General features: G+C 32.4%; 1 protein-coding gene, 1 long non-coding RNA gene and 1 pseudogene across 4 annotated transcripts; 2 read left to right on the top strand and 1 right to left on the bottom strand.

The window, feature by feature from the left end:
• Nucleotides 1-3,812: 3,812 nt before the first annotated feature.
• LOC140957855 (uncharacterized) lies at nt 3,813-7,953 on the top strand. Of its 3 annotated transcripts, none has more exons than XR_012171706.1 (3): nt 3,813-4,198; nt 4,698-5,022; nt 5,091-7,559. It is a non-coding gene; the product is annotated as an uncharacterized lncRNA (long non-coding RNA). The 3 variants fall into 3 exon arrangements; XR_012171705.1 differs by having other exon boundaries at nt 3,820-4,198; nt 4,718-5,022; XR_012171704.1 differs by lacking the exon at nt 3,813-4,198 and adding an exon at nt 7,745-7,953 and having other exon boundaries at nt 4,316-5,022; nt 5,091-7,438.
• Nucleotides 7,954-9,520: 1,567 nt separating this feature from the next.
• On the top strand, nt 9,521-14,954 carry LOC140957468 (pumilio homolog 12-like). Its single transcript, XM_073414754.1, has 6 exons — nt 9,521-9,655; nt 13,583-13,740; nt 13,806-13,968; nt 14,044-14,210; nt 14,305-14,569; nt 14,649-14,954. Exons 1-6 carry the CDS (start codon nt 9,521-9,523, stop codon nt 14,712-14,714), a joined length of 954 nt encoding a protein of 317 aa, XP_073270855.1. The 3' UTR covers nt 14,715-14,954.
• Nucleotides 14,955-17,799: 2,845 nt separating this feature from the next.
• LOC140958046 (uncharacterized) lies at nt 17,800-23,795 on the bottom strand (annotated as a pseudogene).
• Between the last annotated feature and the right edge of the window lie 2,501 nt (nt 23,796-26,296).

Below are 26,296 nucleotides of genomic sequence, written 5' to 3'. Positions count from 1 at the left end.
TATATATTCAGCCTTTAAATAATAGAAATATACAGACTTCCATTCTTCTTCTTCTTCTTTATTTTTTTTTTATGGATATACATTGACACCTTACGCGTCGTACGAAAAGTTTTGATGTGAACAAGGAAATGGTTTTCATGAAATCCATCCCCATTGTAAACGACAGACAACTACACTTGACTTGCCGATGAAACCGAAGTTATCTAGGATGTTTTCTTGGACGGATATGGCTGCACGTTGATGGTGATTCGTTTTAATTCCTTGAAGAGTAGTTGCGAATTTTATAGGAGAAAATTATATAACATTTACCAGTTCAATATTTTCAAATAATTTTGTAACATAAAATATTTACCCAATTATTGAGGACGTACGTACACCCACTTTGATATAATATATTTGTAAGTATTACGAACAATAATAGTAATTTTCTTGGTTTCTTCTCTTTGATATTTCAATCAATGACGTCATGAAGAAAACAACATTTTCGCAAAACGAAAACCAAGAAAATTACATCACATGCTTGAGACATTTATAAATAAAAACTTTTAAAAGTACCGTCAAAAATAGATAACTATGGAAATACAACGTAACGACTAAGACGGATCATCGTTCACGATGAAGCCAGCCCGACCACCTGTCGTTGAACACCAGCATGCATCGTCATGAAGTAGACGCAAGTCATGAATACAGCCATGACCAAACCTACGTGAAACGCGAATGTCAACCCACGGGCCATTTCGAGTTTTTTTCCCAATTATTTTTTCCCTAATGTTACGAAAGCAGTGAGGAAGGTGAGTATTGAAGTTTCAGCAATGAGTTTGGGTAGAGGAGTGTAGTAGTAAATAGCAGTGTTCTAAAAAACCCGCTTAAGCCTCGCTTAAGCTTGAAACTCGACAAAAACACCTCGCTTCGGAGAAAACGAAAAAAAGCGGCCAAACTGTAGTTTGACCGAATTAAGCTTAATTAAAACGTTTAATTAAGCATATTTAAGCACAATTAATCACATCTATTTATTTTTTAATTTTTTTATTTTGAAGGTATGTCTTTTTATTTTAAAATAATAAATTAGGTTTATAATTTAGATGTTTATTTTTTTAATTTTAATTATGATTAAACGTGTCTGATAATGATTTGACAAATATTTAACATTTTTAACGTGGTCTAGTTGCAAAAACAAATAAATATTATAATTTTGAGATTTTTATGCTTCTATAGATATGAGAATTAATGCATCAGACTTAAATTTATCATATTTATGTATTATTTTATCTATTTATTGGTTTGAGATAATTACAATTACACTAAAGATAAAAAACGCTTTTTCATGCTTAAGTCTGTGTTAATCTCGCTTAAGCTTGAAAAGCTTGGAGCTCGACATCCGTGCTTCGGGACGCTTCACGCTTTTTAGAACCTTGGTAAATAGGAAGTAAGGTGCTCCTGGGCGGCGTGTTTATATAGTTAATTCAATGGTGATTGGTGATGCATTTGAGGTTGTCTTTACATATCAAAGGTCTTCAAATTTTCTCACCTTATTTAATTTAATTATTGTATTTTTTCTACCAGCTTTTCTTGCTTTTTACCTTATATTTGTGTTGCCTTGAAATAAATAAATAAAAGAAAAAATATTAATGTGAGATAAATAATTGCTTTATGAATTCAATAATTTGGAAAAGTTAAAAAAAAAAATTAACATTTACACGAAAGACTCAATTACGAGTTTTATAAGGATTTATTAGGCATCAAACTAATGTTAAGTACTAAGTTGTGAGGAATGATTGGATTCAAAAATCTGTAATTCGAGTTTTATTGAGGATAATATTAATTTCAAGAGTTTTATACATGATAAAATTGTTTACTCTGATTTTTAATGAAATTACTTTATGTTGTTTTAATCAAGTACTTATGCAAACTTAGTTACATTTCAAATATTTAGTCAATCATTTTATTTACTACTGCTTTTTGAGAGTTTATTACAAATTTAAGAAAAAATTTTATTTTCCGTAAATTTTAAATGTTTTTAAATTACGGTACGCTACATAATATCTTATAAATCGTCTAATAATTTAAATTGAACTTTAAAATACTAAAATTCACACATCATTTGAAATATCTAATTTTCTTGGCTTAAAATAAAAATATAACATTTAATTTTATCGTCTTAATCGTCTCCGGTCCATCGGTCGGTTCGGTTCGATTTTCGGTTTTTTATTTCGGTTTTCGATTTTATAAATATATAATCCGATATCCGAACCAATTTTCTTCGGTTCGGTTCGTTTTCTACCAAAACGGTTATGTTATTTCGGTCGGTTAATTCGGTTTTGGTATAATTATTTAAATTAATAATATAAATATATTGTAAAATATAATATGTTAACTTTCTATATATTTTCTTATTAAAATATTTAAATATAAGGTCTAAATTAATTAAACAAACAACAATCAACTAAAATTTGTTCAAAATTGTTTTTCATTCACTAAATATCATATCAAAATATATAATATAAATAAAAATATAAAAAAATTATTAATTTAATGAAATTTCGATTTTTTCGGTTTGTTCGGTTTTGACATATATAATCCGAAACCGAACTAAATAAACTTCGGTTTAACATTTATATCCGAATTACAAAATTCGGTTCGGTTCGGTGTTCGGTTTTTTCGATTTAGATTTTCGGTTTTTTCGGTTTTATCCGAAGTTTGAACACCCCTATCCCCGACCAAACATCGAATATTCACCTGAAAAACTCAAACTCGATAAATATTTAATTTTGAATAAACAAAGGCATATAAACACATTAAAAAAATGACTTACCTATCTTATGCATCATTTAAATCATTTTAAATTAATTAAATAAGTTAAAAGATTTAATCATGTATGGGTTTACGTGTACTGGTTTTTGGACAATACATGGAATATGTCCTTGTAAGTGGTCGATCAAATCTTCATGGTTTTGGCTTTGGTTGGCTCGATCGGATGCTAGGAGGGGAGAAGTGGTGCAAGGGGTGTTCCTGGCCTTGGATCAGACCCTGGTGGGTCTGAGACGTGGCATAAGGTGGCTCGTGCACGGCTGGTCGTGGTCCACGGGCAGATCTAATGAGCTAGAGGTGGTCGTGTCTCGGTTTTGGTTGTTTCGGGTGAATCATGCACGTCCACGTTCATGGGGCTGAGGACCATGGTTAGATCAGTCCAGGAGGGTCCAATCGTGGTCTAGGAAGGTCTGGTTCGGGCTGGTTCAGTGTAGGGTTGAGTTTTTGGCTTGAACATATAGTTATGGTTTCAGGTTTTTGGTGCAGAATTTTCCAGCAGCTTGCAAGGGGTTTTTCGAGGGTCTTGTATGGTCCGGACATGGTTGTTTTAGGCCTAGTTAGATGTCATCAAGTCATAGTTATACGTAACCAACAGCTGATACGAAAGTCACAACTAATGATCTGAATTCAATAAAAGAAAATGTATATATTTACGATGACATGATATGTTTATGTTTATGTTTATGTTCATTCTTTTGAAAATCATGCAAATTATTTTAATTACTGAACTTTTTATTGTTGCATAATATGTATACGTATTTTGTTATAACGGTTCAGGTGTGTTGAGTCTTTAGACTCACTAGGTGTGATTGATGCAGGTGATCGTGTTGAAGATGAGACTGGAGGTGCTGAGGACTGAGTGGACTGAGCCGGAGGTGCACGGAAACCGAGGACCTTGTATTTTTCCGCACATTATATGATTTTATGAGAGTTATGGTTAAAAGTATTGCAAAACGATCATGATTTTTATGGTTTGAGGATTGCTAGATTTTTAGTAATATGTTGATGTTTTATTTTAAACAGTAAACGTTTCCGTTTGTCACATTTTCAAGATTTGAACCGCACTCAATTTTATACCGGCTTTGGTTTTATGTTAGTGTATGGTTTGAATTGTATATATATGTGTATGTATTTTCGGTCAGCATTAGTAATTGTTAAAAAAAATTCATTAGTATTTTAGTAGTAGATGTTTTTGTCATTTTTATTATTTTAGGGAATTTAAACAAAGTTTTTTAAATTTATTCTAATTTTATATTTGAGTTTAAGGATTTATCACCAATTTATCCTTTTATATTCATATAATTTATATTGAAATTGAAATTGAAATTGCCAAAACCTAGAAACGTGAAGGGAAGTCTCTGCAGTGACCGAGGAGGACAGAACGATTCAGGTGAGTAAATTTTTCCTTTTTAATTCTTTGGCCAAATCTCTCGTCTTGCCCATCTGGTGAGCAAAATTTTCATTGTACTGTAAATTCACACATGTAGTGAATTGAATTAAGGTGCTCCAACTTGTGTTTTCTTCTTGTCAGCAAATAATTTCACCCACATTTACGCATAGTAGTTGTATCAGACACTTTTTGGTTTGTTTATTTTCTTTTACTGGTTTATTGGATAGTAATTCAATCGAAGTGTTTTGAGATTCGGACAAAAGTATGATGTTTCTTTGATTCTTTTCATATTTCTGAACCAAGGAAAGTTTCACTTGATGAAAGCTCCGATTACAAGCTCATGATTATCATTACGCAACCAAATTAGCTCAACATCACTTGTTAAATTCCGAATCTTTTAATCAATTTTTTTATTTATTATAATGCAGTAAGATTGAATCTTAATAGGCTAATTTAAAGCTAAAACCACTGGAAAATCCATAATTTTCTAATTTTGCAGATTTGAAAAATGGCTTGCAGAGGAACTCGTCGTCACACAAGAGTCCGTCGTACCCAAGCCCGTGAAGTGTCGTCGATTATACCGAAAGAGGATTATCAGTTGGGCAAACTATCCGTCTGGTGGGATATTGAAAATTGTCATGTCCCCAAAGACATAAAAGGCTCCGGTCTATATATTATTACTTGTAATATCATGCTAGCCCTAAAGAAGTTGGGTCATCAGGGAGAAATCTCCATATACTTGTATGGAAATTGTGCTAAGTTGTCCCCCAAATTGCAAAGGACGATGACCTCCAATGGGGTGCAACTTATGCATGTGACTCCTGGTATGGGTATTTTTTAAAGTGGATTTATTGGTGATATTGTTGTTTATTTATTCTTTAATTTAACACAGGGGAAGATGCTGCCGTCAAAAGTATGATAATTGATATGATATTTTGGGCACATGAAAATCCCGCTCCTGCGACTTACCTACTCATGTCAGGAGACAGTGATTTCATGTATGTACTGGAGACATTGTACATGCAGAAGTACAAAGTTATGATAGCGTGCCGAGAAAATAATCGTCTCTATAATCCTCCGATCACGTCAACTACATGGGATTTGAATAGCTTATTAAGAGGAGAGATTCCCATAGGATGTGAATTTTATTTTTGAAATTGGTGTTGTAAGGTTACATTTTATTTTTTTCCCTGTGGTTTTTCTTGAAGGAATGAGACTATAGAGGAGCTGCTATGTATGAACTAATTCATATAGGACATGATAACCTTATAGAGGAAATCATTCAGTTGGAAGGAGATTCTACCACTATTCAAGGCTTGTATGTTTTTAGTTCTATATTCTCTTCTTCCTATTGGATTTTTCTGTTTTCTCTTTGTTGCATTAATTTGCCATACAGCACCCTTCGTTTGTTAACTGATAGGCCACACTATGATAACCCCCTAACAACTCATCAAGTCAAATGAGAATAAGGGAAAGTGCATCTTCTCCACTTTCTCATTATCAAGGTTACCAAATACAAATTAATTTTTTGTGGTGTGATTATTATTGCTTGGTGTTGTCATATTTCAGTATATGAGGAAACAGCTGGACTAATGGTGAATGATCTTGTTCTTTGAATAATGTCAAGTGACTAACTCCTAGATTTTAAGATGTTGGTTTGTTTTTCTGTCAACTTGCCAAAGCTTCACCCAGAAACTTTATACAGCCTTAATCTATGGAATTGGGTCTAGAACATAGTTGTAGGAAACATGCGCCTACGCGCCTTGGTAACCACCCTTCTGTATTTTGAGTGAAGACTGGCCCAACCTCTCTATTTTTAAACAAAAATGGTCTGTAAATCCTAGAGCCGAATGTTGATTTAGAAAAAAAAAGCCCCGAGCATAAGCGTAAAAAATAAGAAGCAAGGCAGCAATGATCAAAGCCCCACACCAGCAAGCAACCTGAAGAAGAAGAAGAAGCGCAACAACGGCAACGAAGGGTCTCCAAATCATCAAACAAACAAAGAATCATTTTTGTTGATGAATTTTCACTCTGGTAAGCTTAATTATATCAAAAGTAATATTTTTGTCATATAATGATATAGTGTATAAATATGTTTTTTAAAAATTAATCATGCGTCTTTCTTCAATAAGGCACACCTCGCCTTTCGCCTAAGGTTCCAAGAGCCCTTTGCACCTTGGTGTGCGCACCTAAAAACTACGGCCTAGAAATTTTGGGAAATATAGTTGATGGTATCTAGGTTTGTGAAATTCTTCCAATTTCAAAATGTGAAACTCTTATAGAGCAGTTGTTCTTGATCGTTCTGTCTGTGAATGTCACCTCATGGTGTCTCTTTCATTTCTTGGGGTCAAACACTCAATGCAGAGGCCTATAAAAACAATCGCTCTAAAATCTTGTGATGTTTATATTCCTCGTGGTTTATTTGTCCCTGCACTTGACAAAGATACTCTTTGGGAATTTCAGCCTGAGAAAATAGGGCTTTGTTATTTATGTGACTTTTATTATTTTATTTTAGATTCAAAATTGTTTTGATATACAAGTAAAATTTTTGTTTCTTGATGCATCCTCGATAATCTAGTCTGGTACACTTGACTGCAGGAGAGTGAGATCTTTTGACATGTGGTGACTTGTATGCGGTGAATTTGACTGAAATATTGTCTGGAGAAACTGAATATCATCCCAACGAAATTCTATTGATAAGTTAATTAGCCTTTTTTTAATATATTTTGGCAGTAATGTCTTTGCAAACTGTATTTGAGAAAAGTTTGATGCAACATCATGTTGCACTTCCACCTGGTGCTATGGGGAAGATAACCTACACTGCGCTTGCTGGTCAGTATTCATTGAAGGTTTGGCCCCTTGCCAAACTGCACGTTAGGCGCATATGAATATCCTGTTGTCTTTTTCATTGCAGAAGAAATACTCAAAGTCTAATTGATTTGAACTCTTATCTTGATAGATTAGGATCACATCACTAATGCATTGAGTGTTCTTCTTCTGCAAGACATTGTCACTGAGCTTGAGTTTCAAGGCATAAACAATAAATTTGCCATGCTGTAGGCAACCCTTTTCAGTTGAGGATTATTTTTTAATATGGGTTACGTGGCAGGTTCAATATAATAAGCATACTTATTGCAAACTTGGCCACTGCGAACTCCTAGGCCTGTGCCTTCAAAGATTGCTCTGCTGATACTCATCTCTTGACTCATCTCTTGAATGGACAGATGACCAATATTTCTAGTGATATACCTTTTCCAATTTTTGTGATTTGTTGCACATACTTTTTGCCACTCAGCGTGTTCTTGACACTCTATCCCCCACTGTGCTTGGTGGTAGCTGTGAATTTTGTTGTGGAAAAACACACACACNAAAAAAAAAAAAAAAAAAAAAAAAAAATTGCTGCCAGTATTTGATTTCTTCTTTTATCGTTGGTCAACTGTTCATAGAAGTGTTATTCAATTTCCAACACATGAAGGAAGTATCCTCTGCTATTACTGCCACAAAATCATTTCTTCTGCTCAAGCTTCACCAATTTGTTGCTTTCAGCCGGAGTAGAGTTTCATCTGGGTGGATTATGTTCGTATGATGATGCTAAGTGTCACTTCATTTCCATTTCTAGTATTGTTGATTTAGCTGTTCTTCGTTGGTCACTTGATATACACTCATCAATACAAGTCATTTGATGGATTAGGGTTCGTAATGATTGGAAATCATATGCATGTACAGAAGCTATGAATGTCGATCTTCTGAAGCCCTTCAAACTGCGACACTTGCCATGCCATACTTCATATTTTTACATATATTTTCATTGTTTATTCTATGCTTTGATCTATCTACCTCTTGTCTATACAATTCTTATCTTCTTTTGAATGCCCAAGTGGCTGAATACTTCAAGTGATATGGCTACCATGGTATCATGTATATAATTTTAGATGAAGATGGAATTCCAAGATTGTTTAATGTGTTTTTATTTATTAAATTTAATCAGAAATAATTGAATAGTTTGCTCTCGTCGTATATCTCGATCACTCGTTTGAAATTTGATTGTATCCCAAGCTTAATCCTAACTTCAATTTATTTAGTTGTAAAATTTATATTTGCATAGAAAATCGATTTATATTAGCAAATGTAAGCATAGAAAATCGATTTATGTTTTAATATAATTTAAAATATTTTGACTAATGCATAGAAAATATAAATCCAACATTTGATAAAATTTAAGATGGTTAAAAATATTTTGTCTTTTTGAAATTAAAAAATTCTTCTAATATTAATATTTAGTAATTGCGCCATCAAACGTACTTAATACAATCAAACAAAATTTGTCTGCTTGTTTGTACTTTTTACTTCCTCTTCATTCTCAATCTCACAAGATCTTGTTTCCTTAATTAAAACATTGAGGTATGATCAAATTTGGGAGCATAACTTCTTTCAGGGTAAAGAACCCAAAAGGGAGTATCAAAAATGAATTGAAGGTAAATTAATATAAATTAAAAATACCTAATTAAATATCTATAAAAAAAAAATACACGATGGACTCAAGTGGGAAATATCAAATCCATCCATTTCAAATCTTCCTATTAAAATGCAATCTCAAACAATTGGAATAGTTAGACATTTAAATATTTTGATTTGAACAAAAATAAGTTAAGCAAATAAAAAAAAAAGAAAAGACGTAACGACATCTTAGGTCCTCTCAAATTAATAATTTGTTTTATAATAATTTCCATTATTCCCAAGAGTGGGTCTCATGTGAGACCGTCTCACGGATTTTAATCTGTGAGACGGGTCAACCCTACCCATATTCACAATAAAAAGTAATATTCTTAACATAAAAAGTAATACTTTTCATGGATGACCCAAATAAGAGACCCGTCTCACAAATACGACCCGTGAGACCGTCTCACACAAGTTTTTGTCTATTCCCAAACACGAAAAAATTTTATGATGGAATTCATATTTAAAACATTTTATGGATATTCGGGAAAATCGCAGATCTGGTCATGTAATTTTAGTATGTTATATTTGTAGTTTTGTTCTTTTTCTCGATGTGGCACGCTGAGTAATAAAGCATTCCTGTCATACTACACATAGGAGGACTATCTTAAAACTTTAAGAAGCTATTTTTGTAAATGTTTCGATTTTGTTAATATTTTGTAAATATATAGAATCACAATCCATATAAATTTGGAAGATAAATCCGCACAGGATCGTTAAAATTTTACGAGTATAAAAATAAGTATATGGTACCAATTCCAACCCCATTAAAAAAAAAAAAATCGTTTTCCAATATTTTAGTTGGAGTATTGAATAAATTTTACGATGAATAAATTTTATTTTTTAGAAGATTTTAAGGGCAAGGTGTTTTGGAAAGCAATGGATTATGGCAGCAGCAGCTTCTTGTGTGAGGTACTCGAAAGAAGGAAACCGAAAGACATCCGGATGATCTTTTCAGAGGTGAAGGGCTTTTTTTAAAAATATTATTATTTTAAAAGTAAATCATTAAAATATTACAAAATAGAGGAGTTTATGTAAATATTGCAATCCGTATAATTCTGTCCCGGATTCTTCTTTTTTTAAAAAAAAATTAAAAAAAGAAAAGAAAAGTAAGGAGAGAATCTGTCAACGGATTCTAGGACATTTTGCATTTCTTTTCTTTTTTTAAAAAAAAAATTTAAAAAAAAAGAATCCGGGACAGTGACACTTCTTCCCCTTTTAAATAAAAATACCTTCTTCTTATTCATTTTCGTACGGGTTCATATCCTCTGCGGTGCAGAGAAAAACAGCAAACGGTACTGTGCCATCAAACGACGTCGTTTATTGTCTTTTTCCCCCTTTTGTTTTCATTAAATTTTTACCAAACACTGACCAGCAACTTGGGCTTCTTCAGCAAAACCACATCATCAAATTTTGGTTTGCTGGATTAATTACTAACAACAAGANTAATTTTTTAAATTAATTATATAAATTAAATTCTTGTTAAATTTATTTTGTATGAAATAATATATATAGTTTAATGCTATTAAGTTAAATTAATGATTTTAAAATTAAATAATATTATATTAATAATAATATTTTTACCACTTGTTAACAATTTCTTCATATCATTTCTCTGAATTCAACGAGTATTGTCAAATTTATTTTTTCAATGAATACAACTATCAACAATATAAGAATATTAGCATGCTAATGCTTAAATTAAAATTTAGAACATTTACATCGTCGAGTATAATATAAAACTAAAAGTTAGCATTACATTTAATTTGTGTCTGAAATTTTAAAATATGTTTAGATTTTAAATTCAGCATACCCAAAATATAGTTTATAGACATTAAAAATATGACTACATTGTCTTCTTCATCAAAATGCAAGGTACATCCTCTAATCAAAATGCATAATAATTTCACATTTCCTAAAAATATAACCTAAAAATAATTCTAAATGTATATTAATTTCCTTAATATATATATGGAAAACTTTTTTTATTCATTTGAAATAGATGTGATCTAACATTTTTAATTTAATAATAAGTAGATACATAATTCAAAAAGATGAATAATAACAATGCATCATCAGTTTCCATGCATTTCAGTTTTTCAAAAATAGTCTAAAGATGAGATAAGCCAAACTCGTGAAATTCGAAGTATATTCCAATATGAAAAAAATAAATAGTTCAGACATTTTGAGCCTTCATTTCAATTAACACTATTATACCTTCAAAAAGAAAGAGAGCTATTCAAGAATATGTAAAGGATATATCTCCATTGAAATTCATGACATCAAGAGAATACTATGAATGGTCAAGTGCCGCCTACATTCGATAAGAATACAAATTAAACAAACATTTTCACCTTATCGGAATGATTTTTTTAAGGCTTAAGATTTTTATACACCAAAAAATTTCTAGACATCATTAAAGTTCATACGATCAATAATTCAGTTGTTAGGATCCGAGATTGATTTTGAGGGGGGTAAATAAACAATCTTAATAATTTATTAAATATAATTCAGTTGGGCTTAGCATCAATGAAATTTAATTCTCTTCAGTTGGGTATCAATAAACCAAAAGTTGGACATTGCGTGAAAATAGGCTCACCGATTTTGTTTGAATACAAAAATGGCTAATGTATGAAACAATAATGCTACAAAACTGACGGTAAAAGTAAGGTGATTGAAAACTAAATTGCATGTGTTTGTTTTTGGATGTTCGGAGACTTGAATAACTCATACATCACTAATTCTTCCTCACATAAAGATCATACTAAAAGAATTTGACAATTACAATGGTTTGCAACTACCCACTTCAGCAGGACGTACCAATGCTTAGCTAAAACTCTTAGTATCTCAAAAACTTAACATAAGGTTAAGACTTCTAACTATCAATAATTTTAAAATCATTAATTTAACTTAATAGAATTAAACTAGATATATTATTTCATACAAAATAAATTTAACAAGAATTTAATTTATATAATTATTTTGAAAAATTACCCTTTAATTAAATTTTTGTTGAGATTTAATTTTTTAAGTCAAGCTAATAATTAATTTATCATTTAATTATTCTATCGGGTGATTTTGGTCTAATTTGATTTCTCAGTGTGTTTTTTAAAATTTTAATAGTAATAAACTTTGCATGAATTAATTGATTGTTTAAAAAATAATTAATTGATTGTTTAAAAAATAATATTTAATTATTATTTATATTGGCCTTGTTGTTGGTAATTAATCCAGCAAACCAAATTTTGAGGATGTGTTTTTGCTGAAGAACCCCAAGTTGCTGGTCAAAATCAGGTACAAATTTAATGAAAACAAAAGAGGGGAAAAAGACAATAAACGACGTCGTTTGATGGCACAGCATCTGTGCTGTTTTTCTCTGCACCGCAGAGGATCTGAATCCTTTTCGTACGCGTTATTTATTTCCTCCAATTCATTTACGTAAAATCCATTTTCTTTCCTTCGACCTTGTATTAATATTATTTGTTTATTTTATCATCAATTTCATTCGAAGAAATATCAAGAGGTAATATTTAATTTCATTGATAATATTTTAATTATTTATTAAGAAGTAATAATTTTTTTTATATATTTTTGATAATACTTGTCATTTATTTCAGATATTAACATCGTCCGTTGATATTATTACAAGTTCCGTATAATTAAATCTGAGAAGATAATTTAACTAATTTTTTTAATATTTTATTTGTATTATTTAAATTATATTAATGTGATGGTAATTTTGTTCACTAATATTATATGATTAAGTATAATTTTGTTAAATAGTATATTTTTAATATTAATCGTGAAATTTATATAAAACGAAATTATTCCTTATCTGAAGTTTCTTAACTGAGTTGAATTGATTTAATCGGGTCAATTATAGGTTCAAATTTGCAGCACTTCTCCAGATTTTCCCATTAGAATAAACTTTGCCAACTTCATAAATATATATTCGGACTTGATCGGAGTCTGATAAGAAATTTAAAATGAAATCACACTACGTTAAATGAAAACTTTTATATATGATTCTTAAGCCTTATAAATCCATATACATTAAGGAGCATCTATTTAAAATTAAAAGGAAAAACAAAAACAAAATTACACAATTTGTTGATTTTTTTCCTCATGATATTGAATTTGCACGTCAAGCTTCATTATAGTCTTGATTTAATAAAACAATTTTAATTTTGTAATTATTACTACATTAAACTAAATTTAATAATATAAATTATTGCAATAATAAAAGTCAGACAATCAAATTTAGTTCGGTCAATATACGAACATTAATAAATATAATGAACAAAAATAATAACCATACTTCTTAAGATTTTCTCGTATGAAATAAATAATTAATCAACGAACAATATAATCACATGTCAATGTTAAACATTCTTAAAAAAAATATATTAGAAAACAATATTACATCAACAATAATAAAATAAAATAATACTTGATAATTCTCGATATCAAAAAAAAAATAAGAACATAACAAACCGACGAGAATTATTACCAACAAACGAAAATTTTGATGTTGCGCAAATAAAAATACCGAAGACAGAATAATATGTCACCGATTAGCCAACAAATGAAAATACCGAGGACAACCAACAAATTCAAAACACCAATAGAAATACCGAAGCCAACGAATTGAAATGAAATTGAAAAAAGGAGAAGGGAGGAATGATCGGCAATAAGGGGAGAAGGTGCAATAAATAACGGATTAAAGAATCTGTGCCCTCCTTCGTCTTTATTTTTTATTTTTTTTTAAAAAGTCTGAATCCGGGGTAGTGAACCCTGGATTGTAATTCTTTTGTAAACATTTTTAACTTTGCAATATATTTATAATGATTTTATTAATTTATAATATTTTTAAAAAAAACTCCAGAGGTGAAAGATCAGATATGTATGTTGATGTTCGATGGGTACAGTAGCAGTGTCATTATAAAGCTCGCCAAAGTCTGCGACGGACAACAGATGAACCAGTTGGTTTCTTCGGTCACTGCTAATGTCAATTTACTCAAGGCTCTCTGTCTCCACCCTCAAGGGTATGTTTACTTACAACTGCTCCTAATATATATGCACTGTAATGATTCGATTTCTTGATTTTCAGATCTGAGTCCATGCAGAAATTTCTCCCGTGTCTCAGGACACCTGAGCAAATAACTCGTATGATATCCGTCTTCAGTTCCCTCACCGTCCCATTCCTGAAGGATGAGTTCGGTTCTGGCGTTATCGACTATTGCTTCCATGTCTTCCCTACAGAAGAAACTCAAGTAACCATTACTGAATTTCATTCTATTTTTTCGAATTTACCATATCTGTGACTAACAGTACTTGTGTCTGCGCAGCCAATAGACGATGTGATAACTGATAATTTTCTTGAAATCGCCACCAATGAAAACGGATCCTACCTACTCAAAGTCTTCTATTCAAAAGGGTTTCTACTGGAATGCCGACCACGGATTCTCTCAGAAATAATATCAAATGCACATCATCTGTCTCATGATCGATTCGGGTATGCACACGCATACACCATTCCTTTTCTTATCCGGCCTCTTGCAAGTTTGCGTATAAAATCTAGTAAGAACCCAACAATTTTCTGGTTCCAGGTCTCATGTGTTGGTCTTCCTAATAGCATCATCTAAGATGCGGGATTTGGTTGGAGGAGGGATAGTAGCTCGACTGACGGGTGCTTTCGCTTCCCTGTCGATCAACAGATATGCATCCTCGGTAGTATTGGAATTGATGAAGCAATACAAAGAAGAATACATACCTCAAATCGTCAATGAGATAATAAGCAGTCCTGATTTCTCCAGAGTCCTACGAGATCCATATGGCAAACGTGTTCTCAAGTACGCCAAGAAATACTCTACGGTACCTCATCATCTTTATTTCTCTATCTGCAATATGGCTAGATTGTTTAGCTTTAATACAACCTTGCACAATATCGCAGGAAACCATTTGCGAGATTTTGAATCACCAGATCTCCCTACACTCTGATCACATGCATTATGCATAGTCATCGCCATGGAAAGAAGGTGCTTCCTAAAAGGAAAAGGCAGAGGAATGATCATCGAGAAATATGACCTCCTTTCTGCTCGGAAACCCCACTCCGTTATTCATATGACCTTGTTTATTTGTTTTATGGTATCCTCTGGTATTTAATACTTGTAATTTTTTGTTTTAGGATGCATGTGGTTTCGAAGATTGAATGAGTAACCTTATTAGCACGTACGTTTGTCTTCTGTGTTTGAAGTTCCATCCCATCTCAAGATAGATTTCCTCTCTTGATTATTTGAATCTTTTATGTCCATTAATTTCGATGTTCACTTATTTGATAATCTGAAAGTGCTTCTCAGTTATGATTATAGTTTTTATATATATATATAAGATTGAAATCCAGTAGATGAACTTAAACTGAAAACACATCTCTTACTATTTAATTTAGTTTGAGGGTTCTAGAGAAGCTGTATATGGCGTCAGGTTGTAACATTTTGGAATTCCAGAAACACACCAATCCCAATTAACTGAAAATGGAAAACATATGCCACTGGTTTCGATCTTTATAAAATATAAAAGGAAAAGGGTTGTGCTGTAATTTTCGCGGTCAGTTTTTCTAGCTTCCCATCTACGGAATCAAGATTTCACATCATCGGTTTCTCTTGAGGTCTCCTGATCTTGGTGTGCATCAGTTTTTCCCCTCTGCATTCAAGAGATTTCAGAGACCGATTTAAGTGATGACCACCTTGTTTCCCCAATGTCATTTTAAGCATCTAATCAACTCGTTTTCTGATCCACTGTTTATAATTTATTTGAATCTTGATATACAGTTCCCATCAGTTTGCTGCTGTCCTTGGGATCTTGACATTGTTCATCAAGGTTATGTCCTAATTTCTTTTTTACCCAGTTCTGGCCCCCATTAGTTATCCCCTCAAGAAAACCGATGCTTTCCTCTTGCAAATTAGTGTGTGCCATGTGTTTTGAGGAGAGAAGGAGTTGTGTGGTGTTGAGGGGGAATTGGGCTTGAGTTTTAAAGAGTTTGGGGTAGGGTTTTGGGCTAATAAATTGATAATAAAACTTATGTGCAAGCTTCAACCCATTAACTTGTTATACTAAATCCAATAAGCCCAATAATACATTTAAAAATTATTTTGTTTAGGAAAATTCGTGAAATTATTAACCGAATTGTCAAAAAGATCATATTTTCGTTGAAAATCAAATGCCGATAAAAATTACATCTCGGCGTATAAAATCACCTCTAAATTCCTTCTTTCAAAAATATCAAAAAACATCAACATTATTTTAAATAATTAAAAATAATTATTTAATAAAAACATTTTCCATTTTTCAGCTCTCGGTCTCTGTTCTTCGATCGCATCACGAATAACCTTTAAAAATACATTTTTATGCATTCATGTTGAAGTGTATATTTTAAACATGTAAACATGACATCATAATTAATTTATGAAATTAAAACATTCAATTAAAATACATAAAAAATTTGATAACTTGCATGCATGTGATTCACGTGGACTTTCAAATTTTCGGGACGTTACAAACCCTTCACGAAGGCACACTTTCATGAGCTTGTAAGTGAGAAGTGTCAGCGCTCCTGCGCATCTTTCCACATTCTTGAGAACTTGGCTGCTAAAGAAGTGTGTGGGGAATCTGGAGGAGAAAACAATAGAATAGTGAGTATATATGATAAAATCATCAAATGGTAAATTGACTGGTTGAAATTTCTAACTCATAAATCACATCGAGCCAAAGCAATCCAAAAAAATAATTTAAGCATTTTGAACTCAAAAATGAGTAGGTAATCAAACTAAATATCAACCAAGTTTCAATGGGGGTAGAATTATGTAACTTGGTCAGTGTGTCCTACATTCTCCTCTAACCAGAGTAATAACTTATGTTCCAAAACACCTTACATTTCAACTATGTAGCTCCTAATAATGATCAACACGTATCAACAAATTTCACAACACAACTTTAGAACAACTACAGCCCTCGACTGTGAACGCTTTTTAACAAGTGAAACAAATTTTCATCAGGTTTAGACCTTAAGACTGACTTGTTATCGACTTTATTCAACTTAAGAAATAAGATTCCATCCTAATCAAAAAACTTAATTACTCTTCAAACAATTGCTAATTTATTTATGTTCTTAAAATGTGGAAATGTACTCACTTGGACATTGATGCAACCGCATAATTTCTACCAGGCATTAGCAAAACACAAGGGGGGGGGGGATAAAAACTTGACAACGAGACGCTCTGAAAAAGAGATGTTGATAATGTACATTACAGAAAACTTATTCAAACAAAAATACATAGATGTAATTTATGTTCTTAAAATGTGGAAATGTACTAACTTGGATATTGATGCAACTGTATAATTTCAACTAGGTATTAGCAATAGCAACACACAAGAGGAAAAAAGCGAATAAAAACCTGACAAAAAGACGCTCTGAAAAAGGGATGTTGATCACGTACATTACAGAAAACTTATTCAAACAAAAATACATAGCTGTAAATCTATTTGTTTATGTATTACTTAAAATACAAACATAAATGTGTGACTATTTAAGAATACTAAAAGACAAGTCTGAAAACACGTGATCCTCCAAAAGAAAATTATCTTCCGTAAACAGAAGAACGCACCACCTCTTGTGAAAGAAGAATTTTTCGGGACGCCCAGGTGGCTTAGTACATAAATGCAGAAATGTAACAAAATAGTTGAGGGATTTACAAGGGACTGAGCATTTTGTAAAACTGTATTGGATGAACTTAGATTAAATTCTCAACTAATATAATTACGATGGTTCATTGTAAAGGTAATGAAATTATTGACAAATAAAATGTGGATGCCTATTGAAATAAATGTCAGACTATATTTTTAAATTCACAGTGCAGTTTAAAAGCAGTCCACGAGAACCCATAATGAATCAGCAACAAATATGCTTTCTTTAAACCTTAAAAAAATTGATTTTCGGCCTATAGAGTTTGCAGGAAAAATACAATATGGCCCATAGAAACAGTAGTTTCATATTCACCAAATTAGGCATGCACAACATAAGATAGCCACTAAAAGCACAAGACATGTTAACCATCAAAACCTTCTTGTATCATAAACATAAGGACAAATGTGGATACTTTACCTTCCGAATCTTTAAGAACTGAAGCATTACTTCGGAGGTATAATCTATCACACTGAGGTAATTCTAAGCCTTCCATCTTAGCAAGATCGTCCAACATATGACCTATAAACTGATAGGCGACCATACTCACGGCATCACAAGCTTCCTGCACCTCAAGGTATTGATTAACACTCCTGCTCTGCTCAGGGAAGGGGATTTTCTGTTCAACTGGTGCATCAGAAAATTCAAATTTCGAGGTGGAAAATGAGAATTTTGTCGTCTTTCCACCATTAATTTCATTGTGGCTGGTGTCAGATGAGTTAGATAGAGAAAATAGTTTTTTCTTGATTGTCGCTTTAAGAGGATCAGGATAAGCCAATCCACATTCCCCAAAACATCCCGGTAGGTGATGTTTCGTATCTGTGAATGAACAATCTAGTACTTTTGAGTCCCCGCATTTTGCGGAATGAACAAAACTATGGTTTTTATCTGGATCCATTTCTGTGGTATGAAAAGACATTAGAGGTACATCCAACTTACTGCTTGAGGACAGAAGAGGGGAAAAGCAATTTGATTTAGCCGTTGATACAGGTGAAGTTTCACAAATGCTTTCTGATCCACAATATGAATCATGAGAATAATGTCCACCATACTGAGGGTTCTCTCTTACTTGTTCATCGTCATCTTATATATAGAGGATATCACTTTTTTCTAAATCCTCCATGTATGCGTTAGAAAAATCTCGTTCAAATGCATACTCAGGTAGAATGTTCCATACAACTACTTTTGCTTGAGCACTGACAATTAATACATATTCTACCTCCTTTTGTATTTCCTCCTCCACTAACTCTTTGGTATGAATCCCTGAAGAGGGCAATCTTCTGAGACGTGGACGTCGAGATCTATCATTGATGATAATGTCAAGAGTTTCCAGTAAACAATTTGGGACCTTGTCCATATCACTGCACTCAAAAAGATATTCAGTCAATAAATTCCTTACAGCCCTGCGTAAACTTCTGATCGACATCTCAACATTAGGAGACAATAAAACATTCACTCTTCTCACTTCTATCAAGCTTACTATCTTCGGATCATTTATGAAGAAAATAGCCCTTGCTATGTCATTTTGTAATGCTTCGATTTCTGGTGAAAATTTCCTAAATTCTATTGCAGCAGGCTGGTTAAGCATCAGCTTTAATGTCAAGCCAGCAACTCCCAAGGCCCCAGCTAACGACTCTGCAGGCTCATTACCATTACTAAGATCCAAGAGCATCTTCATGCACTTTTTCCTAATTACATTGATTAAACCATCACGGCTCCATCCAGATTTTGGTGACTGCAGGGTTGGGATGTATCCCCTAACTCCTCTCACCTTCCTATGCATAGCGCTTAAAGCTCTAAAAGGGAAGTCCTCAAGCCCATCCAGTATCTTGATACCTGCAGCGCAATAAGCTTCAGAAGGAGTTGGACAAACCGCCTGATACCCACGAAAAATTGTCATATCTTTCAGTAGTTGAAAAATATGTTTCAATCTTGTTTTGGAAATGTCACTCTTATCAGCAAGAACTTCAGGAAGAAACTCTCTAATTATCTTCTTCATACACCAATTGGTTTTTTCGTATTTAACTAATCCCCCCGTGAGTATCTCAACGAAAGAATATAATCCTTTGTTTGTCATGTCATCAAGAAGGAAGAATACATCTTTGAGATCATCGTGGGAATTAAAAATTTGTAAACCCTCTAGAACACCATGGTTTTCCATTTTGCAGTTATATGCATTATATCCCCTTTCTACGCAACTTCTTATGTCATCATAGTTCACCTGGAATGAAACATCAAATTTCCAGAACATCAGACAAAATAACCTCCATATGCATAATGTAAATTCACGCATGTGTTCAAAGTTTGCAATTAAACCACTACACGAAGCATGTGATAAAAGGATCAAAAGAATGTGACCAGTGCAATTTTCTTAAAAAATAATAAGATATTTCATAATTTCATAGTAGTCAACGCAAGTCAGGACATATGATCTAAGTTATGTCAGGACGTATGATCTTATTTCCCTAATACAAATCAAGTTTGCAGGTAGAAGAGATGAAGTTCAAGAGGCATATAGTGCTCAAAAATCAAAATAGAAATAGAGATTGAGTAATTTATTTTCTAAATACTATTGAAGTTTCTAGAGATTTTGTTGTGTGATCTCTCCTTGAATGCTTAGAGGATTATAAGTAATTCCAAAATATCCAAGTCATACTTAGTCTTTTTCTTTCACTTCATCGCTGCTACTTTCCACCGAAACTTCAGTTTCACCCAGAATATCACTAGAAAACCTAATAAGGATGTCCTATAGAGAAGTAATGAGAATGTCAATGCCTCAACCCTACACCCCTATGCTTACACAGAAAAAGATGAAGGGACTGAGTGCAAACCATTAAAATAATCCAAAATCAATTAATCAAGTGTTATAACACAGTATTGTAAGAAAACTCACATCATCCTCTCTAACTAATGACTCAGGTAGAATCCTGCCAAAAAAAAAGAGTAAAAACACTTCACCACTATTATTCACTCGAAATCAGTAAAATGTTTCCAAAAAACCCGGAACCGCATTTATCAAAACATCAAAGACAATAATATCATCAAGGAAAAAACAAAAAATCCCCTAATATGCCCAACTTTAAAGCACAAATGCAATGTGTGGCCATAAATTATTAGGAAATAAGTATAATCCGAATTTAAAATATAAATACATTGATTGATTAATAAAATGATAATAAATGATAAAATATGACCATGTGGGAAAGTATATAATATTATTTTAAAAACAAAAATATATTATGGAGTTGGAGCATATGGTTACACATATAGAAAAGGTTTCACAAATAACTATAATAACAAAACCCTTTTCTGCAAAAAAATACAGAATATTTCAAGTTCATAACATACACCCGAAGGCTTAATGCACATTGACAATTTTTTAAAAAGACAATAACACATCCCTAATATAAAAATAAAGCAACAAACTGTCACATAGCAAACTCAAGTTTTTTTTAGAAAAAATAATGCACAAAAAAAATTTATATATCATGTTGATTATACCATGGGGTCATTGACAACAAATTTTTTTTATTTTCTTGTTTTTAAAAATATTCCTCATAGTTGGTAAGTAATATAAGAACATAAAATTAAAATTCATTCCGAACATAATGATTATTTGTGTAACCTCATATCCAAACCTCAACTCCCAACCTTGTCCAACCCCACTTCCCAGTCACATCCCGACTTCACCATCTACATTTAACGTGTTATAATTCCCTTCAAAATATAACCACCATTTTGACACAGATCTTCAAACTCATTGCTATATGTTAACCATGGAGTAAAACCATATTCAAACTCTTTAAAGCCAAATCTTTATCGATTTAAAGGATTACCTTGATAGGCAGTATAGTTTCTGTTTACAAACTTGGTTATTGTGATTGACAGATAGTAGGGAGTGTGATGTTCACCAAAACGTTAATATTGATTTATTTAGAATTCAACCTTCTTCGAAACAACTCAATAAACCCAGGAAAAAAAAACATACAAGGACATATTAGTTTTCATATTTCTCTTACGAACTCAAGCAAATTAATCAGCATGCTTAACATGAAGTAACATATCCAAGACTAGCAGTTCGTTGCTCACGCAATGCACGTGATAAAATATGAAATAAGTATAATCCAAATTTAAAATACAAATGCATTGATTGAGGAACTGATATGACGATAAATGACAGAATATGATTATGCGGGAAAATTATAAAATATTATTTTAAAAATAGATAAGGTTTCACATGACAATAATAACAAACCCCATTTTAGAAAAAAACGTAAACGCGAAATATTTCAATATCATAAACATATTCCCGAAAGCTTAATGGAACACATTGACAATTTATTTTTATTTTTTTAAGTGACAAAATTAACACATCCCTAATGTCAAAATGAATCAACAAATTTTCACATAGAAAACTCAGGTCTTTTTACAAAAAATAACAAAAACTTATATTAATCATATTGATTTTACAGTGGGGTTATTAATAATAATTTTTTATTATTTTCTTGTCTTTTGAAAATATTCCTCCAAGTCAGCAAGTAATATAAGAACATAATTTAAAATACATTCCAATTAAAACATTGTGGTTGTTTTGTGTTACCTCCTACCCAAACCCAACCTTGTTCAAACCTACTTCAGTCACATCCCTACTTCAAAGTTCAATCGCATCCCTACTTCAGTCATCTACAATTTAAGTCTTATAATTCCTTTCAAAGTATCACCTCTATCACAGTACACATCAAATATTTTGACAGTGAAAACTTCATACTCATTGCTATGTGTTAATCATGGAGTAAACCATACTCAAACTCTCTTTAAAGCCAAACCTTTAGAAACTCCCTTTAAAGCCAAACCTTTAGAGATTTAAAGGATTACCTTCAAAGCCAGACAGCCAGTACAGTTTCTCTTTAGAAACGTGATCATATGGCTTTATTAAAGTTAACATAACAGGGAGTCTGAATTTTTCACCATCAAAACATATATTTATCTGAAGTTCAACCTATTTTTAAGCAATTCAATTTACATAGAAAAAAAAATATAGAGACATAGTTCATACATCAAGTTTTTCACATTTATCCAATGAATTTTTACCAATTAATCAACATGTTTAACATAAAGCAACATGTAATAATAAAAGGATCTGGAAAACAAAATTTATACAAAAAACAAAGAAAATCTATACTAAGATAATCGAAGATGAGTATTATATGGACGAAAGAATTTCTAGCGTTTTCCATAAAATGTGTGTGGGACACTCTACATATTTGAGTAGAACAAATCGAAAGTCGTAGTTGTTTTAGGGTGACAATATCATAGTACTTGACCTTAAAATATTTCATCTACAAATTTTAAAAAAAAAATCAGCAACAATTCTTAGGAGGCTATAAGCTCGAAAGGAGACACCAAGCCCATAAAACTAGATTTCTAGGTAGATGATCTTTTCTAGACTTGTTAGCCACACCACATTTCTTGTTAGACGAGCTTTCTAGACTTGTTAGCCACACCACAATTTCTTGTTGAACCAGTATGGGATTCTTAGAGGCTGATTCTAAACAGTGTTCTTTTCTCGATCAATAATGACCCCAAAACTAGAATTCTCCACCATGATCACATCACACTGAAAAAAGGTTTAAAAAAATACACTCACATGAAAACAAAAACAAAAGAAAAACAATTTTGTGCATACTTATCATTGGGTGGCAGTAGTTCTTCAGCACGTTCTTGTTCTCTTTTGGACAAGGATAGACCCATCAAACATCTACGAAGTAATTTTTCAGATTTAATTACAAAACATGCGTCAAAAGAATGAACATAAAAAATATAATTAAGAGACAAAAGGAATGGAAGGAAAAGTGGTTGGAAGAATTAATTACCGGCGCTTGAGCCTAAGAAGAGACTCACGCTCCTTAAGTTGAGATGTCAAAGCTTTAAAATCTTCCTTATGCCATCCTCTTTCAGTCAGTCCTTCAAAATTCTCCTCCATAGAGTCGAGTCGTGAAGGAAGCTTAAAAAATAAAATTGCCGAAATAGGAGTTAGAAAAATTCCCTGCAATTACAAGTAGCAACTTTCCGCGAAGCTCAAGCAAAGTAAATCAGCAACTTCTAAATAAATCCGAGCATTATATTTAGTTTTATTGCTAACGCTGTGGCAGATAATTTATTTCAACGATTAATCATCAACCTTAATTTCAATCAACAACTTAGGCTTTATAAAATTTCAGAAAATTACGACTTTCAACTAAAATGCCCAAGCTCATATATTTTAGTTTAAATCACACAAATTACTAAAATTCACAATATTAATATTTCTTGGCTAGAATATTCGCAACATAATTGCATAATTTTCGAAGTATCGTTAAAGATAATTGCATTACTAGTTCAATAATAATTTATAGGTTCGTCGGAATATACCAAGAAATCGATCAACTCTTTTAACTACGATCTTAAGTCTTAACCCAGTAATTAACCAATAATGATGTGATATTTGAGCCAAAATTAATTTAAATTGAGTCAATAAAATTCCTCACCCCGGGCAGCTTCTATAATTGAACAATAAGCTTGAATCGAGCTTCAAAATCGCCGAGAACTAAAACAAAATTTCAGCAAGGTGCAATGTTGGTGGTGACAAGGCATAAGTTGACCGGAGAAATTCGGTTCACGGCTGGCTCAAAGTGAAAAAAGTAGGGTTGGTCGGAAAGTGTTCTAAAGTTCGAGTACCACATTCCTTATGTCGGAACCCAAGCACAACATTGGTAAGACAGCCAGAATCGCGTGGAAACAGAGCTGCACAGGTGAGGAGGCCTAGGGTTCAGGTTCAGCTCAAGTCGCGATTCTGAAATCCATTTGAAAGTATTTATAAAATATTATACACAAAATTTTTATAAAATATTTTAAATTGTTCTAAGAATATGTCTCCGATTAGACAATTACTTATAAAACGTTTTTATAAAAGTGTTTTTTACAAAATATTTATTCATAAAAACATTTTTATAAAAAAAATTATAAATAATTGTCTAATCGGAGCTATGTTTATTCTTAAAACAATTGTTAAAATATTATATAAAATATTTTATAAATTCTTTCAAAAAAGCTTTCAGAATCGCGACTTGAGACGAACCCGAAAACCCCTAGGCACAATCCTCGCCTGCATGGCTTTACTAACCTCTCGATTTCCGACTGTTTTACTGACGTTGTGCAAGGTTCTGACATAAGGAAGGCGGTACTCGAACTCTATAACACTTTCCGACCAAACCCGACCTATTTGACGTTGAGCCATCTCGAAACGAGTTTCTCCGGTGAACTTATGCCGCATTACCACCACCATTGCACCTTGCTGAAATTTTGTTTCAGTTCTTGGCAATTTAAAAGCTCGATTCCGGCTTATTGTTCAATTATAGAAGATGCTCGTGGTGAGGAATTTATCGCTTCGATTTAATCTGAGTGATGAGAAATATGCTGCATATTCAGTGAGGCATAAGCTATACGGCGTTGGGGAGGCAGGTCGAGGCGGCGAGCAGGCGGGTGGGGCGGGCAGTCAAGATTTTTAAATTGTAATCAACAAATTTAAAAACCTAGTCATCAATTTTAAAAACTTTGTCAAAGTCAACTAATTTTAAATATCGAAACCCTAGCACACCTTACTTTCTCTATTTTGTTTTTGGTTTTCACTCTCAACTCTCAAGTCTCAACCACCATACACAGCCCACCGCCGCCGCCAGCAGTCAGAATATTTAGGTTAGTCATTGCATATTTATTATTTATCATACTTTTTTTATAATATGCAATGCCTAACTTAAATATTATGTTTAGTCTTCTACTTGTCTAATGATGGATAATTGATTGAAACTTTGAAATTTAAACTTAGTTTTTTGGTAAAAGTAATCATATTACTTTGTTAACATAATAACATTAATATGATGATGAATCTTTATTAATTGCACATTATCTAGATGATATTATATTGTATGAAGCTTCTTTTTGTTTAAACATTATTTAATTGTACATTTTACATAAAAAAATGATGACTGTTTGTGATTATATTGCATGATTATATATAGAAAAAATTACTTAAAAAAATTCAACCGCCTAGGCGGCCGAGGCGTTAGGCGGTCATCGACCGCCCCGCCACCGCCTCCCGCCATTTACAAACTTGTTAGTACTTAGTAGCTAGACCTTATAGTTGTTGGGAAAAAGCTTATAATAGAGCCCCAAGGGAAATTATGAGGAGAATTCTAGAAAAGAAAGATGTTAGAGTAGCGTATATTGAAGCAATTAAGGGTATGTATGGGGATAGAATGATAAGAGTGCCAAAGAGTTTTTAACAAAGATATGGTTACATCAAATATCAGCTCTAAATCCATATCTTTTTACAGTAATCATGAATGAACTCATTGGACTTCGAGAGATACGATAAACCTGGTATGGACATGTACTTAGGAGACCAAAAAACGACACAGTTAGGCGACATAAGAAAATGGAAAATACGTATATTATGCCAGGAAAACAAGATAAAGTTCAATTAAATAAAGATGAGCAAATGGTGCGATTAGCACAATGACACAGGAGGATTCAAATAGCAGACCCCTGGGATAAAAGCTTAAATGTTGTTGTTGTATAGAAATTAACTATACCATCATTCATGACAACTGTGACATGTGATTTCGTTGTGAATGTCCTTTCAAAATCCAAATAATGATAATGTGAATAATGTAATTATAATCAGGCCAGTTGCACAGCTAAAAATGACCCAGATTGACATATAAAACCACCACCACACAAATTAAAAAATTGCAAAACTCCCAAGTTTCTTACAAGTATGACTATATCAAATATACAGAAATCATGTATCTCGCATAACAAAA

The sequence above is a fragment of the Primulina huaijiensis genome, chromosome 14, assembly GCF_012295235.1.
Source record: "Primulina huaijiensis isolate GDHJ02 chromosome 14, ASM1229523v2, whole genome shotgun sequence".
NCBI lineage: Eukaryota > Viridiplantae > Streptophyta > Magnoliopsida > Lamiales > Gesneriaceae > Primulina > Primulina huaijiensis.
This window is presented reverse-complemented; position numbering and strand designations above follow the sequence as displayed.